The 17,896-nt window shown below is 35.3% G+C and overlaps 1 protein-coding gene across 1 annotated transcript in view; it reads right to left on the bottom strand.

Annotated features, from left to right (window-relative positions):
- Nucleotides 1–17,896, bottom strand: part of LOC138715253 (dihydrolipoyl dehydrogenase, mitochondrial) — a 29,083-nt gene that overhangs the window by 6,100 nt on the left and 5,087 nt on the right. Inside the window, exons 5-10 of the mRNA XM_069847979.1 lie at nt 16,030–16,173; nt 15,545–15,646; nt 13,701–13,925; nt 9,740–9,876; nt 6,924–7,113; nt 1,592–1,729 (exon numbers count right to left, since the gene is read on the bottom strand). Of these exons, the coding sequence (XP_069704080.1) occupies nt 1,592–1,729; nt 6,924–7,113; nt 9,740–9,876; nt 13,701–13,925; nt 15,545–15,646; nt 16,030–16,173 (936 nt within the window). The remainder of the gene's footprint in view (nt 1–1,591; nt 1,730–6,923; nt 7,114–9,739; nt 9,877–13,700; nt 13,926–15,544; nt 15,647–16,029; nt 16,174–17,896) is intronic.

Genomic DNA, 17,896 nt, shown 5'->3' with positions numbered 1-17,896 from the left:
CAGAAATGCATATAGTGTGTTAGTTGGGAGGCCGGAGGGAAAAATACCTTTAGGGAGGCCGAGACGTAGATGAGAAGATAATATTAAAATGAATTTGAGGGAGGTGGGATATGATGATAGAGAATGGATTAATTTTGCTCAGGATAGGGACCAATGGCGGGCTTATGTGAGGGCGGCAATGAACCTCCGGGTTCCTTAAAAGCCAGTAAGTAAGTAAGTAAGTGTTTCCTAATTTGCTATTGTAGGTAGAGTTGCAGATGCTTCTACAACAGCATGTGAAGATTATGATGTGATTCTTAAAACAAATATATCTTATAAAATTTTGGAGTACATCATTATGTAGGATTAATTTCTTGTAAATAAAACACAAATTACAGCATTTTTTTTTTCCTCCCTAAAATTAGGATGCGCGGATTATTTGATGGTATGGAGTATTCACGTATATGTATGCAATACTTCATTTTACATACTGTATACAAATATATGAAAGCAATGTTAATCTAAAGTGAGTCGATTAATTCAACATGAATAATTTCTGACATGGAATTTTGGTGGCCTACTGTGTCTTCTAGTCTGGTGAACTAAGACCTTTCCGGAATTCTATTGCAATAGCATAGTTGAATTTCAACCTTAAGGTGAAGACACATGTAAGGCAGAAATTATTACCCCTGATAAGGGGAGATGATAATGACTAGAAGAGATAATGTTTATGTTTACACTTTTCAATGACTAGAAGAGAAAATCTTTATGTTTACACTTTTCAATGTCAAAAAGCATTACCAGAAATTAGGCAGCAGGGTCATCCCAAGACTTGGTACGATGATGTGGGGGGTGGTAGAACTCCACCTTTCTGTTTACTTCAGTATCATTCTTATCAGAAATTCACTATAGAATTAAGGTGTAAAATGTGCACAAAACGAAAGCTAATTGCAGATTTTTTTTCTCCAAGAAATAGTGTACATAATGTTCTAATAAAGGTGCATTCAGTGTAATCACTAACCATTTGGTTGTTCATTTTATACCCTATTTAAGCAAACAATAGATTTTTATTGCAAGTTCACAAACGAGAATAAAATATTACGAGACACATCCATTATGATTTTATATTATTTATGATTATTGTTAAAAATTAAATGCATCGATTATGTGGCTATTATCATTTAAATCATCTAGGGAACAATGGGATACGATCAGAACTCTGTTGCGTTTATTATAAGCCTAAATAAGGTAATTTTTATGGTTTTCCGGTATTATAGTTTTTATTCCCTGTTCCCCCAAAAAAACAATGGATCAAGGTTTCACTGTATTTATTTTTTTAGTTCATCTGAATATTGTCTCAATTTTTTCCTTCAGTTTTTTGTAATAGCAACTGTTTGTGTACATTTGCTGAGATGATCTTTTACTAATTATTTTTAATCCGTGTTTATTAAACATTCTGTTAAAATGGTTTAATTTGCATAGTTTTTCAAAATATCTGCATTTTCGTTTCCATGTACATCTGGAAAAATTAGGCCTAATAGGTAGCAAGTTTATATTTAGTTCTCCCAATATCTTTGTTTTATAATAGTTATTAGAGAGAAATAATACTCACAGGTCCAATAATATGTGCTCCTAAAAGTCTATCTGTGACTTTGTCTCCAAGTACTTTTACAAATCCTTCTGTATCATTGTTGGTCTTTGCTCTGCTATTTGCAGCAAATGGGAATTTTCCGACCTTATATTCGATACCCTGCAATAAAATAATACAAGTAGAAGTCAAATGCATTAAATGTCCCAAACCACTTAAAAGAATGTCCACTACTGAACAAGAGTCAGAACAGCATCTAAATAAAAGAAAAAAAAGTGTGTATATTATCTTAGAAGAAATGAACTAAATCCGAACAAAATCGGACCAATAGTCCAGGAAAACAGGCTCTGTAATATGAATCATTCTGAATGTACCGTATATCATAGCATGATCGTTGCCATCGCATAATGGTTGTACCACAGTCTACTATATACAGTCGCGAAGCTTGGGGTGTTTTTTTGCAAATCTCGTGATAAAGCGCTCCAAGTGGTTAGCAACTAGAAACAATAGACTGTCCATGGTCGGCTTTGGACTGTGTCGTATTTCTATCGAGTGCTAGCTCGTTGCGTATTTCACATTGATGCTTGTGAAATGTTCGTTATTGGTTGTAATGAAAATGTTAATGGCTAAAATATAATAATTTGAATAATAATATGGGACAAGGAGGAGACGTTTGTAGTGCTATAAATTGTAGCAACAGTAAGAGAAAGAGGCCAGAGTTATCCTTTTTCCGATTTCCGAAAGATTCAGAAAGGCTCCTAGGTTTCCACAAGAATGCTATGCAGAAACAAAACTCTTAATTTTGAAGTTCTTTGTGACTGTTAGAATACATTATATCCTTAAATTTCACAATGAAATGTTTCAGTCTAACCGAAAGGACATTACATACCGGTTAAAGTTCTGTCACTTAGGCTGCTAAATTTCCAGAGAAATAAAGGTTAGGTCTACTTTTTTTCAGAGGATATATTTTTAATTGTAGCTATTAATTTTGTTATTATTTTTATGTGTTATTTTACTAAAGACATAGAAAAATTAAGTTTGTTTTAATGAAATTTATTGATCACGTTTTATTTTCAATTCTGGTGGGATTATTATTGCTTAGGCCTACTTTTTTTTTCAAAGGACATGTTTTTAATTATAGCTGTTAATTTTGTTGTTATTTTTATTTGTTGCTTTACTAGAGACGTAGAAAAAGTCCGTTACAATAAAATTCATTGATCACGTTTTATTTCCATTTCTGGTGTGATTATTATTGCTTAACCTCATCCCACTTTGTTAACTATGTAAGCTTACACTACAAGTACCGGTACACGTAAGTTACTCCATTAATTCATATTTCCATTATTATTGTTGTAAAGGGAAATGCAAATTAATATTTATTGGTTTCATAGTTAATTATCGCTATAATCTTGAATGAGTGAAGCTATTATAGTAAATTTCAGTTCGTTTTGCACAAACAAAAATTATATTAACTTATTTCTTGCAGGTATCTTCGAGTTTATGGTGGAATTTAATATACTTCATTAAAATAATAAATTAACTTTATGCATTTAATATTTCAATAATGGAAGGAAGGTGTTAATTTTTCCAAAAGAACACAACGAAAGTGTTTGTCATCTGCTAGGCGAGAGATCTGCGGTGATGAGGCGATAGTAGCGATCCTAGTGGTGGACAACTACCCATGTTTGCATTTTTACTACATATTGAGCTTCGCAACTGTATATAGTAGACTGTGGTTGTACTCTTAGCACTCCTTCACACAAAGCCTCCATGGCTGTATGTTTGCATTGTTTCAAATATAACCTTTCAGACATGGTGTGGCCACGTGTCTGGTGGTGCAGCCAGAATTCCCGGTGGCAGGTAAGGTGATTTTTCAAGCGGCCAAACTGGCAGCACCACCAGATGTTTACATTGACTCAAATGAAACTCTTCAGACAAGATGCGACTTTCTGTGCAGCCAGAAACATATTGCTTTTTTTCTAAAGTGTTGAGAAAATGAATACAGAAGAAGGAAATCCTAATTTTGATATAGACATGTTCATATATGGAGTTCAGTCGAAATCTGCTTTGTGGGATATGAATTCCGAAGAATATTCGAATAGGGATTTGAAGAGGAAGAACTGAGAAGAGCTGGTGAACATTTTTCTAAACAAAGAGATCACAGCTGCAGAGAAAATAGAATTCGGGAAGTTCGATTGATGTTAAATTATTGTATCATTGAGAAAGTATAGGAGATCCATGAAATAGATGGAACGAAAATACTATTTACTGTTTATTACTCAATAATCATTTTAATTACTATAACAAATAAACATTGAATAATGCAAAATGATAGAATAAAAATTCTCTTCGGTTTAGAAATTTTAAATTCCACGTGTTACCATTCCAGTTCACCTTCCGCACTAAGAAAATAGTCAGCAAACTTGTTCCGAATTGCTATAGCTGCACTTGTTCTCCTGCTTGCTAAATCATATTCATTCATTCATTCATAGTGTTCTGTCAAGGGTAAGTCTTTCACTGCAAACCTAGCATTCTCCAGCCTTTCCTATTTTCTGTCTTCCTCTTAGTCTCCGCATATGAACCATACATCTTAATGTCGTCTATCATCTGATATCTTCTTCTCCCCGAACTCTCCTCCCATCCACCATTCCTTTCAGAGCATCCCTCAGAAGGCAGTTTCTTCTCGATCAGTGACTCAGCCAATTCCTTTCACTCTTCCTGATCAGTTTCAGCATCATTCTTTCTTCACCCACTCTTTTCAACACAGCTTCATTTCTTATTCTGTCTGTCCATTACACACGCTCCATCCTTCTCCATATCCACATTTCAAATGCTTCTAGTCACTTCTCTTCACTTCGTTGTAATGTCCATGTATGTATTCTACAAACACCTATCTTTTCTTTAGAATACCATTAAGAGTAAAAGTACTTCTAGTAATATGGAAGATGTTGCTGAAGAAAGGCTTCCTGTTGTTGAACAGCCCTTTACCAGCTCTATTGCGTAAAATATGAAAGACAGAGGAAGCAAAAGGAAGAGAGTAGAAAAGGGTGTTTCCCAATGTTGAACATCTAATTAATATGCTACAAAATAATATGGAAAAACAAGAAGAACAAGAAAAGTCAAGGGAAGATGATGATAATCGGTTGTTTCTATTAAGCTCATCACTTCTCAGTCCTATGAAAAATATTCCGGAACATTTACGTTTTGGCGTACGCACGCAAATCATGCAAATTATTGACAATGCTACAAAAATATATGTTCCTTACCTCTTCAACAGTCACCTTCAGCAACAATTCAATCAGCAGCACCAATATCCTCAAAATTATAGTTTGACCCCACTACAACATGTCATAAACTTAACTCAAGTTGCTTCACCTGACGGAAACACATCTCAAAATAGCTGTGAATCTCAAATCGAGAGTCTTTTCCAGGACTAGGATATGCAAAAAATGTGTTTCTGAAACCTTTCTATTAAATCATATTCTCTATTAATATTTAATAATCAATACAATCAGAATTCTATTGTCTGAATGTGACTACAAGCTTTTCCTCTGGTGGTATATAGTCTATCATATTTATATTCACACAAGTCAAATGATCCTTTAGACATTCCAATAACTCGTCTAAAGATACTACGCTCATGTGTATGAGATGAATGTGAAAAACTTGTCTGGATTATGCCAAAGATCAAAGTAGAGAGTACAAAATAGACCTATACCTTTTTTGACATGTCTTGTAAAAGTGGGTGAATCCAAAATGTTCTATTTCTCCAATTTCGGTAATTACATAACTGCGTGTATAGCTAAATAGCAAGTACCTGTTTCTTCCACCTTCATTTTGAGAAGACTGCAGTCAGCACAACTGTCATGCCACCAAGAGAAGCGCCACGAAAAACACTAATGGTGCGGCCATGGTGGCTTTGTATGAAGGAAGTCTTATTTACAGACAAACTGGTCATGTTGGTGTAGTCGTAGCGATCGACATGGTGTTGGTCGTGGTGGTGGTCACGCTGGTCATAGTGTTGTTCATCATGGAGGTGGCGGTTGTGGTTGTAGTGGTGGTCATATTGGTGTTGATTGTAGTCGTCGTGATGGTGGTCGTGGTGTTGGTGGTGGAGATGGTCCCAGTGGTGGTGGCCGTGGAATGGTGGTCGTGGTGATGGTCGTCGTTGTGGTGGTCGTCATGGTCCTAGCGGTGTTGGTCATGGTAGTGGTCATGTTGATCATGATGGTGGTTTAGATCGTGGTGATGATGTTGGTCCTGGTGGTCACAGCAGTGGTTGTTAAGTTGGTTTTGCTCGTGGTGGTAGTAGTAGTCTTGGTGGTGGTCATGGAAGTGGTCGTGGATGTGGTGTCGTGTTGATGTTGGTTGTGGTGTTGATAGTCGTAGTGGTGGTCGTTGTTGGTCATGGTGGTGGTCGTAGTGTTGGTAGTGGTGGTGATGGTGGTCGTGGTGTTTGTAGTGGTGGTGGTGTTGGAGGTGGTCGTGTCCGTGGTTGTGTTGGCCGAGGTGGTGGTCGTGTTGGTGGAGGTGGTCAAGATAGCGGTAGTGGTGTTGGTGATAATCGTTGTGTAGGTCGCGGTTATGATCATGGTGGTCGTGGTAGTGTTGTTCCTAATGGTAGTGGTTTTGGTGATCGTGCTGTTGGTCGTGATGATGATGGTGGTAGTGGTGGTGGTAGTTGGGGTTGGGCTGTTGGTCGCGGTGTTGATGGTGTTCGTGTTGGTGTTGGTCGTAGTGGTGGTCATCTTGGTAGTGGTAGTGATAGTTGTAGTCATGGTGGTGTTGGTCGCGGTGGTGGTCATATCGGTCTTGGTGTTGGTGGTAATGGTTTTGGTCATGGTGGTCGACCTTGAGCATATTGGTACTTTGTGTTGCAGTGGCGACAAGTTATTTCAAATAATATTCTTGATTGCAGTAAACAGAAATATTCATGTGATGATTATGCAGTGAAATTTTAAAGTCGTGATAAGTTTGTTTATAAATAAGGGTGCGACTATTATGTGATGTCGATGATCATGCGACATATCATATCATATGAAGAGCACAGAGGAAAAACTTGCTAAGTTCAAAATTATCGATTTTCTCTTTTAGATGCCATGTAATAGCTCAGGTAGTGTAGATTTGTGTAAAAACAATCTCATTAGTCCAAAGAAATTTTAAGCATGATAACGCAGACAATAGAATACAATGGGTCTTGAAAGTTTTAACTTGCTCTCCTGTAAAAAAAACAGTACAACTGACTTAACAGGTTTTTCTCCTGTATTCATCATACATCATATCATACCATAATATATTATAGACACCAATGCCACGGATACTGAGGTTGAATGTACTTAGGAAGGAGAAAGCTTACATCATTTTTGAGAACCTCTTCTGAGCTGCCCACCCAGGCAACCTCAGGATGTGTGTAAATGACTGAGGGAACACAGTTGTAATCAATGTGCACAGGTCCACCTGCAATTCCTTCCACACAAACAATGCCTTCATCTTCTGCTTTGTGGGCCAACATAGGTCCATGTATACAGTCACCAATAGCATAAATACTGGAGGGAGAGAGAGAAAAAAAAAGACACCATTAAAATAAAATATAGTTAGGGGAGAAGAAAGCTGAACCTAAGGGTCTGTATGATTTTCTTTAAATAAAACTGTTTAATGACCTATTAAATTTAAATAATTTATGATGGTGATCTTCATTTTAGATTCTTTCAACACTCTGGTCTCAAATGGTACTGTCCTGCAGATCTCTCTGCAATTCCAATCAAGACAGTGGCTTGCATAGACACTATCCATAAAGAAAGGAAACTTGCTGGGATGAGGATCGTGTGACCAGTAATTGTTTCAGTAAGGCCGGGTGCACACAGAATCAGACATGACGCGACGTTTTCCTTTACAATGCCTCGCAACAGCTTAACACGGTCTGCTCGCGACAATTGATTTGCTGGCTGTGTAGGTTTGGAAAATTGGCCTAGGCTAGAAAATGGCGTCAATGAAAGAAGATTGTCTATATAAGAAATTCTATTGTATTTCGTTATTATTTCCCAAGGACGCCTATGGCTAAAAACCTATCCAATTGAAAGCATCTTAAAATTAAAATAAATTATTGCACAAACGTCATTTTATGACTAGTTTACGACTCACAATAAAGAAAAATATATATTAAATCAATAATGAGTGATGGTATAGAGCACAGAAGTAGGCCTACTACAAATTATTATTATTAATAAATTATTATTCACGTATTGCTTTCATCTCATTTGCAATTTCTCACATATTTTTAGAAACCACATTATTGTCGTGATATTGTTTCAAAGATTGTACAGAATGTATCTTTCCTGTACTAAAACAACTAATTTATCCGCACTGAGCTCCGTTATGAATAATGTGCACTACACAACAACATTCGTAGATAGTGAAAGCATGCAATCATAGCCACTACTAACACATACGCAGTACACTGTAGCTATCAGACTTCTCCTCACGATGAACTTCAAGCAGTCATTCGATGCTGTCTCTCCGTGTCTCCTCATGTCTGTTTGCGACTGTCGCACAACATCTGAATCTAAGTGCACTACATCATAAGAAATCAATGGGAGACAAACCAACAGACAAAATGTCACATTGCACCGCGTCTGATTCTGTGTGCATCCTGCCTAATGAAGAGTTATTTTATGCGCCATAAATCTATGATAAGAGAACTTTAGTTTTCATTTTTGTAGTCCCTTAAAAACCTAATAATCTCATTCATGTATGAAACTATAACACTGCAATTTAGAGACAATGGTCAACTGGACTACAGAGGATGAGTCAAACCAAGTTAATAAGATTATGCTATTGTAATTGAATTTTTAAATTTACCTTTTTAAGTATTGGGTTGGTGCCTAAGTTCGTAGCATTTTTCGTTGCTATGGTAGCTGTGTCACTATTGTATTATTAAATGAATGAAAGTACAGAAAAACACTATGAACTTATGCAACAATCCAATATCATTTGAGACTTTCATGGTGTTCACATGGTGAGAGATTTAAGGGTTTTGCACTGTGTCAATGCAAAAAAAATCCCACATTTTGCATCAATGTTTCAGCTCTATCATCAGAGACGGCAAGGAAAGTGGAAGCTATCAATTGAATCCATTAGCTGATACACAGCTCCAAATGCTCGATGTTTCTGCATTTATGACATGGTACAGAAAAAAAAAAGAACTCGCGTAATTTTTTTAATTCTACAATTAAAAATGTATAATAAGTCTGTCTACGATTTTATAAGACATTTTGGTGCTATGGCAGCAATCGTTTGTCATACTTGCAGTACTTCAGTTAAATATCCACATATATTTTAACCTTATTCTAACTCCTATTGACTCCTCTGCTGCCTAACAAGGCTTATACGTACAAATTGCCTTAGAATTGTAAGTTTCTTCTGTACTTTAACAAAGATAAGTTTAATAAACCACAGTATTTACTTCATTTCATCACTCTCAAGAACAGCAAATATAGTAAATTATTTAGTAAGGTTGAATCTTTTTGTGAATTCTTATGCTTTCTCTCCAAACCCACTATTTAGAGTGAAAAAATGTATTACTCAAGATAATATGAAAATGTATACAAAAACAAGAAGCACTATGAAAACTAAGCTACGAGTGTGAAGAAATCATTTTGCATTTTGGAATTTCACACTACTAGCTCAGTGATTACTATCCAACGTGAACTTCATAGAAAATTCGAAAAGAACCCACATAGTGCTGCTAACATGTTAGATAGGACGTGCCTCTGAAAATGGCCAGCACCTAACGCTGTGACCCCCCCCCCCCAAGATCAACAAACTTCACTGCATGTGATTCCTATTTGTGGGGTTGTATCAAAGATAGGGAATTTATCCCACTGATGCTGCATGATATCGCAGACCTAAGGGACGTATCATTGCAGCAGTTAACACTATTAACAAATTTGTGTTGATGCAAATGTGGCAAGAACTAGACCATTGAGTGGATGTGTGCCATGTCAAATGTGGTAGACACATTAAACATTCATATCAAAAAAACTGTTTGAGTTCCTTGTTCATTCTGGACTGGTTTCATTCATGTACGTTCAATAGTTTACTTGCAATGAAATTTTATAACCCTCTCAAATCTTTATGAAACATGGTGTATATTAATAGACAAATAACACGTACTTCGGAATTACGGTCTGGAACCTTGAATTCACAGGAACACGACCCTTTTCATCACGTTCAATGCCCATTTCTTCCAATCCAAGATTTACAGTATATGGCCTTCGTCCCACACAAACCAGCAATACATCACAATCCAGCTGAAACAGAAGTAATTATTTTATCATGGTGATTTGTATTTATCATTCTTGAACATATTTTGCATCTATTAATTTCACTGAAAAGAATATCTCGTATTTACTCACACATTTTTACATTTTCTTTGGACAAAGTATAACAAGAAAGCGTTATGACACTGCAAAAATAGATTTAAAATATTTTCATATACATATAAGTTTTTTGTATCCATCAAACCAAGAAAGGAGATTTTGGTATGCTTACTTGTATACAATGATTTCTACTAAAATTATTATTATTATTAAGGGAATTTTTATTATATTCAGTATCGTTAGGTCCACTAATCTGAGAATGAAGCATATTAAATATAATCAATATTGTTTAAAAAATGGTGATTTATTTAATAATTTCATACTTGATCACTTTTTAATATGATAAAACAATAAACGAAACTGACAGCTTTTGCTCTGTGCTGCATATCTTCAACATGGGAAGGTGATAGCACGAGGAAGAAGAATAAAGTGCCTAAGATTTTCTGATAATGATGCTAGCAGAAGATGAGATGACAATATAGAATATACTATGGAACCAAATGACAGCTGTGAGCAGTATGGGTTGAAGATAAATTATGGTTACTGGAAGAAAATTGAAGAAGGTAAACTTGCGAATTCAATATGAGGCAGTAGAACAAGTAGACAGCTTCAAATACAGTACTAGGAGTGTAGTGTAAATAATAACATGAGTTGCTACCAGGAAATCAAAAGGAGGATAGCAATGGCACAGCAAGCTTTTAATAGAAAAAGGAGCATCTTCTGCAGACCTCTAGAAAAAGAACTAAGGAACAGACTAATGAAGTGCTATGTGTGAAGTGTGGCAATTTATGGGCAGAAACATCGACATTGCGATGAAATGAAGAAAAATGAGTAGAAGCATTTGAAATGTGAAAATCTTGTCATTTTTGGTAAAAAAAATTACAATTTTCAGTTTTTTATAATTAAGAAATTCCTTAAGGTCTAAAACAGTCTTCTATTAATTTTCATACCCATAGAGCTGTCCAATCATCTGTTAGAGTTAGAAGAAACTGCATGTGTTTACTTTCACCTATAAAGTTTCAAATCTGACACTCATCATCATTGGCTCAGGTTGTTTGTACATTTTGCTTTACTAGAAATGGTACTCTTCCTACAACTGTATTAATAGATGCGATTTTTTTTTTTTTATGTGAGCTTAGTAACATTTGCTATCAAGACTTCCTCTAGGTCACATATTTTATTTTTTATAATGTATGTTTAGGGGAGAGTCGGGTAGTATCGGACATCGGGTAGTATCGGACAGTGCGTTTCTTTCATCTACCACCATATGGTAGTACCTGAATGACATGGTTACGTTTCTCTATGCAACATCACAGAAACGTAACCATGTCAATCAGGTACTATCATCATGTGGTAGATGAAAGAAACTCACTGTCCGATATTACCCGATGTCCGATACTACCCGACTCTCCCCTATATACTTGCAATCTACTTGGAAATTTTATACTGGACAGTAAGTTTTGCTTCTGGGAGTCTGACAGGAGTGTAAACAAAATTTCAGACTATGAAATTTGTGGAAAGTGTAGCAATTTTTCAAAATGCCTTTTAATTTACAAAACTGTTAACAATTCGTATGTTTCTTAACCAAGTTAGATGAAACTTTGTACAGAGACTATTTATCAGTCGCATGATAACTGTACAGATTTTCAGATCTATAGTTTGAATAGTTCAGAAAACTGAAATTTCACCTCAAGTGTAGTCTTAAATAGGCCTACATAGTTCTGATAGTTTTGGTTCTCTTACAATTTTAGTTTTCTGTATTTTATTACAATTTTTAGACTTCAAAGTTCATTACTCAAACAGCTAAAATGTTGACCAAGCCCAATGACGTATTGAACTAGGATTCCAAGAGTACTTCTACTTTCTGTGCCCTCAGTTTTCCATTAATCATAACCATCAACATTCTAATTCCCCGGACATTATTACGGATATTAGAGTGCCAAGACTAAGATGGGCTGCACATGTTCAGAGGAAGGAGAGAGAGAATATGGTGAGGAGGATAATGGAAAGCATAGTGGAGAACAGAAGAAATGTTGGGAGACAGACTGAGATGGATGGATGGATGGATGGATGAGGCTGAGGAGGATATGAATGATCGACTTTCTAATCCTTCGGTCCAGGGTATATAGAGGGACTTGTTTTGAAACTATATACACCCAGGCAAATCCTGGTGGACACGTTCATGTCATGGAGGGTGGACACTGTTCTTGCAGTGACTAAGTTTCACCAGGGACCAAGTCATGGTAATGTAACTGTTCCATCATCTACAGAGGAACATGGTGGTCTAGGGTTACAAAGTGGAAGAACCACTACTAGACTACCTAGCGACAGGCTTATAATCTGCTCTACAGAAAATGAATTATATTCAAGTCTCAAAGGAACATTCCGAAACAATTTATATGCTATAGATCTAGAGGAAAAAAGATATCTCAGATGGCCAAGGAAACAAATGACTAAGGACAGTAACAGACCACATGGTCTAACATGGGCAAGGAAGAAGATGATGATGATGATCAATATTCTTGGTGTAATGTAGATCTACCTCCACATGGCACATGAAGACTGGTACAAGATCTATTGTAACAGATAACTATGGACACCATAAAATGATGAATGACATATATCAAAGTCTGTAAATATAACTACTATAATTCGTGAAAAAAAAGTCATTTAAATAATATTTACATATTATGTAACCGTGGAAAAGTTGGTATTTAAACATGCAAATAGTGAAGGAAAACTGACTTTAAAAATGGAAATCAATTTATCGATCATTGCATTCAGTAGAATTTCAGTAATTTGTCATTCAAATGTAACTCAGAGAAAATTTCCACTGGTGGAAAAATGCCAATCTTGACGAGCAAACCGATATTAATAAGGCCTGTTACATTATAGGCGGAGAGAAGTGTCACATGAATATAAAAAACAATGGACCTATGTTCAATTGCACACTATGACAAGCTGCATAACTGCCAAATTATCAAAATACATTATTCCTTAGTCTTCGTTGTGTACTTTTGCTGAAAATGTGATACATATCTTCTACAGAGTTCTTATTGTGTTAATGTATAACGAACCTAAGCATTGTGCATGCCCTACACACAGATTTGCAGCTAAGCAGCCATCTTTTCACGTGATAAAACATGAAAGACAGATCCTTTAATTTTGTAATTATTTTGAATGTTTCATTGTTAAAAATAAAATACTGTAATTTCGTGACCAATGAATGTACGATTCGGTGATATTAGTAAAAAAGAAAATCGCGTTTAGCACAAAAAAATGTCAAAATTGGGGAAAAAAGAGCAAATTTCGCGGCAAATAGTAAAACGTGTCTACAGAAAGAGTCTTGTTCATATCTAGTTTCGTACCTGCAGCTCCAAATCCCTTCAGAGGACATGTGCCAAAGTACCTTAGTTGTTTTTCTCTCCTTTGTATCCTCATCAACAACATCATCATCATCAAAGAAAGGCCAAGGGATGAGAAGGAACCTGAGGGATCAAAGTCGCAGATTTCTGGCATATAAAAACTGTGTCCATGACTGAAATGGCTCCAATTAAAAAAACTACCAACCACTTTTCAATCATGTCAAAATTAAACTCTATTAGTAATCAGTCTCTCCTGTCATCCTATCATTAGGAGTCACGAATTCAGTCTCCCAGATATTTTCTATGTTAGAAATGGAGTTCGACACTGCCAGATTATCAGAGTCCAAGGAGGTCTCAGCTGACCAAACCCAAATTGTCAAACATTCTTACTTCTTCCTTCTTCGATGGATCCTTTGCATTTTCAATGCTGACTTTGATATTACTTCCTTCTCTTCGTGCACTGGTCACTTTGTGGCCCAGTTTGAACTTCATTCCTTGCTTTCCCAAAACCCTCTGGAAAGTTTTAGATACTTCTCCATCAATACCAACTCCACCAATAGAATTTAGGAATTCTACTGCTGTAACTTCAGCACCCAAACGTCCCCAGACAGAACCCTGCAACAATGACATTAAGTTAATTTCCAAAAATCTCAATAATTAAATAATACGAAATTACGAAAAAAAAAAAAAATGCACAAAATGATACTGTAACCAAAAGAATAAATAAGAATCATTCAGGTAAATTATGTTTGAAGGACAACAAGATTTCTATGATCTAATGTAATGAGTATTTATGGGAGAAAAACAATGACTAGAAAAGGTAGAAGATCATAAAAGAAGGAATGGTGATGATGATGGAGAAGGCAAAATAACATTGAAAATATGTAGCGAAAACTAAAAAAATTGAAGTCAGAAAATTAATTCCTTCCACTGAGATTAAATTAACTGTAATTAAAAAAGCGACAGGGGATTTACAGAAAGACTAATGATTGTGTGAAACATTTACACTTGAACTGAAGTAATGAAGTACAATACATACTGTAGTGTATTTTATTTGATACATGTACGTGCATAACCCATATATTCAATATTTCCATAATTATTATATGCAAAACAATGACGCACATTAAATACAGAACAGAGAGAGACAGATCGCCACTTACATTTCTGGTTCCGAAGTATGAGTAATGTCATTACAAGAAAATGGAACAATATTATATCTATAGGGTTCTGCATAAACATTTCATGTTAAAAAAAAAGTAAATAAATAAAATAAAAATGCAGCATTAACTTCAAGAGTCATAATTTAAGACCTTTCACCTGAACCTTCTCTTCATAATACTAGCTATACACATAAGAAAGTAATACATTCTGACTGAAAAAATATTGGGGGAAACAACAGCCTAAAATGTGATGCAGAAGAAGTACAGTATGTAATGAAGAATAACATCGCTCAAGTTAGTCTTCAATAATCTATAGTTCTCCAATATATGTATGTATTCTGTCATTTTTAATATGCTTAGATTTTTGTGTTTCATATCCATCACAGAATCCAAGCTACTGAAGAGTGTGCACCATGGAGAAATAAATGTATAAATGTGTTCGTGTATACGAGAAGGAACCACTTGACAGCTTCTAGTTTTAGATATAACCTTTAAAAACAAAGGAAGGATTCAAAGTGGTGAATTTTTTTCCCCCCCTTTGGTATGATCACATCCTAAGCAATAAACTGTATAAATATTAAAGTCATGCATCAACTAGATCATGCTCAAAGCACTGTCTATATCTGAAACTAGAAACTGCCAAGTGGTCCCTTTTCATATGCACACACACAAATAACCACCATAGTCATGTCCTTATGTGGGCAATATTTGCTATTCCTCTCGTTTCTTCAGGAATCAAATTCTTATCTTTTCTTTTTTTGTCTCTCAATATTTATTCTAACTGAAAGATTTTTTTTTATTTAACAATGACTCTCAAGTAGATATGTAAAAATTAAATAAGAAGTTAAACGTACAGTAAAAATACAGTACAAAAAGGAGATGAGGAACTGAAAGAAAAAACATGTTCTCATTTGGTTTCACATTTCAGAAGAAACTGTAACTATCATATTACCTGATTATTTTCATATAAAATGGCTATTTTTTTAATCATTTATCATTTCTAGTAGGATCTGGAATACCTATAAGTGTTAGATAAAAAAAACACCTAAGAAATTATTAAGTATATCTTACCAACTCCAAGCCAATAACACCAGCACCGATGACTACCAGCTTTTTGGGTACAGCTGACAAGGAAAGTGCTCCTGTGGATGACACTATCGTCTGTTCGTCAATCTATGGAGAACATGAACATAAAATTGAAGTGTAACCTTTACATACATTTGAAAGCAAGGATGACAATAAATTGTACTGTGCATTATTTAACTATGACATTTTAGTTATCAATAAAAAGATGATCATTCATGATAATGAAGAGCTGAAGTTTTATTCCACCCAAGGGTGGTAGGTGAAACACAAGTATCTAGACAAAAACTGTCTCAAGAAGAAGGAAACGAAAAATTTTTTAAATCTATGAAGTGACGCCTCATGAACGAACGGCCTAAAGTGTCATTTTTGCTGCAGTACATGCAAACAAATTTTCCTTTGGACAATACTCTAGGTTGGGCATGCATATATTAAACTTGTGTGTTTATTCTAAATGATAAGCAAGAACTCACCTCTATACCAGGGAATGGCGTTACTTCTGATCCTGTTGCTATGATAATATTCTTTGCTTTCACAACTTCGTTTGATCCATCTTCCTTTAAAGCTGTAACTTCATTAGGTCCTGTGATCTTTCCATGGCCTTTTATTGAAGCTACCTGTTAGGCAGAGCAATTTTTGTTGTTTTAAATATTTAGAGAAAATGAAAATGTTCAGTTATGAAAGTTTAACAAGTTCATATGTTACAAGTCATTAATTACTATCAACTATATTTATTACCCACGGTGTGCTTATTATCTGGTGACAGGCATGACATAAAATACAGTGCAATTCTTAATGGTTGCCACTTAGTTACTGCATGATGATTTATGGCAAGTGTTAGTGTAACAGCCGAGACTATACCATGCACTTGCACAGAGAAAAAAAGTGCATGCACGGAACAAAAGTATAGCTATTATTAATAAATGGAATTTTAAAAAATTAATCTGACTTACCACATTACAGCAGACGCTCAAGATGTTTAAGAACACAGCACTAATTGGGGCTTTAAGACACCACTCTGTACTGACTGAAGAGACTAATTGCAGTAAGTGATTATGGCAATGGGATCTCTAGGACTTAAACTTTGCACTTCAGTCACTAACTTCGTAATGTCTAGATTTTAGTTTTTGGTTGCTCTCTAAGCAGAAAAGTAAGAAATGTAAATTTGTTGTGCAAATAAGAATTTTCTAGAAGATTGCTCAAGACATTCACTAATGTCCTGAAGCTTTTCACGTGTTAACACTGTAGATTCTTAGACCTTTTTTTAATTTATTCACTAATTTATGGATCCAAGAACCCACTGGAACTTTCACTCCGGGAAATTGTTCACGAAATTCTCTTGGTAAAAGCACGAAGACGAAAGGAGAAATGGTGAAGGGGAAGAGACACAAGCCCCAGGTTTTCATTTGATTTTCATCTGTTTTCTCCAGTTCAAGTTTGGAGGGGACAAGAATGGAACAAGCTGAATGAAACGAAAGGACTGATGAACTCAGGAAAGGATTTGAACAGGAATTTGTTTGGGGAAAATCTTTGGTGCAGAAAGTTGGCTAGCACATTACAGGGCAAATAAAGTTATAAATTTCGAGTTTTATCACGGAGATTCAAAGTTTTGTTTTAAGACATTTTTATTACTGCACAAATCGATACCCATATTCGTACTTAATGAACTTTCAATACACATAAATATGCTACTCATTAGTTACATGAAAAACCATTTATCACAACAAGAATACATATACTGCATGTGTTGTGAAGAAAAAAAAAAAAGAGCAAGGACTTTGTTGTTGCATAAAAAACCTACTAAGATATCGAAATAATAAATACTTGCTCGCAATAAACCATCAGACACCTACTGTTATCACATGAGTCATCCAGCTGCAGAGGCGGACTCAGGACCCAAAAACACATGCGCTAAGATTTGAGTTGCTAGAACATGTATAATATGTACTTTAATTAGTACATTGCATAAAGTTTTTGAAGTGCTCATAATTAATGTCTTAAACCGTCAATTTACTGTTGATTTCTGATGAAAATTTCGAGCATGTGCTGTAATTTATAAGTCAAATTATTCAAATTATAGTCAGCTCTGGATATAGTGAACTCGGTAATAGTGAACCTAAATCGTTGGTCCTGACCCACATACATTAAAAAGTACTTTAATATTTCCGTTTATAGTGAACCCTCGCTTCAGTTATAGTGAACCTAAAACTATAACTTCAAGAAAATGTAATTTTAAAATGGCCAAAATGGTAATTTAGGAAACTCTTTCTCCTATAAACTTCCAAGAATATATTCAGAACAAAATCTCAAACCTTCTACTCTTTAAGTGCATTGAAAGAC

This window comes from Periplaneta americana, chromosome 15 (genome assembly GCF_040183065.1).
Source record: "Periplaneta americana isolate PAMFEO1 chromosome 15, P.americana_PAMFEO1_priV1, whole genome shotgun sequence".
NCBI lineage: Eukaryota > Metazoa > Arthropoda > Insecta > Blattodea > Blattidae > Periplaneta > Periplaneta americana.
The sequence above is the reverse complement of the archived record's forward strand: the minus strand, read 5'-3'. Positions and strand labels throughout refer to the sequence as shown.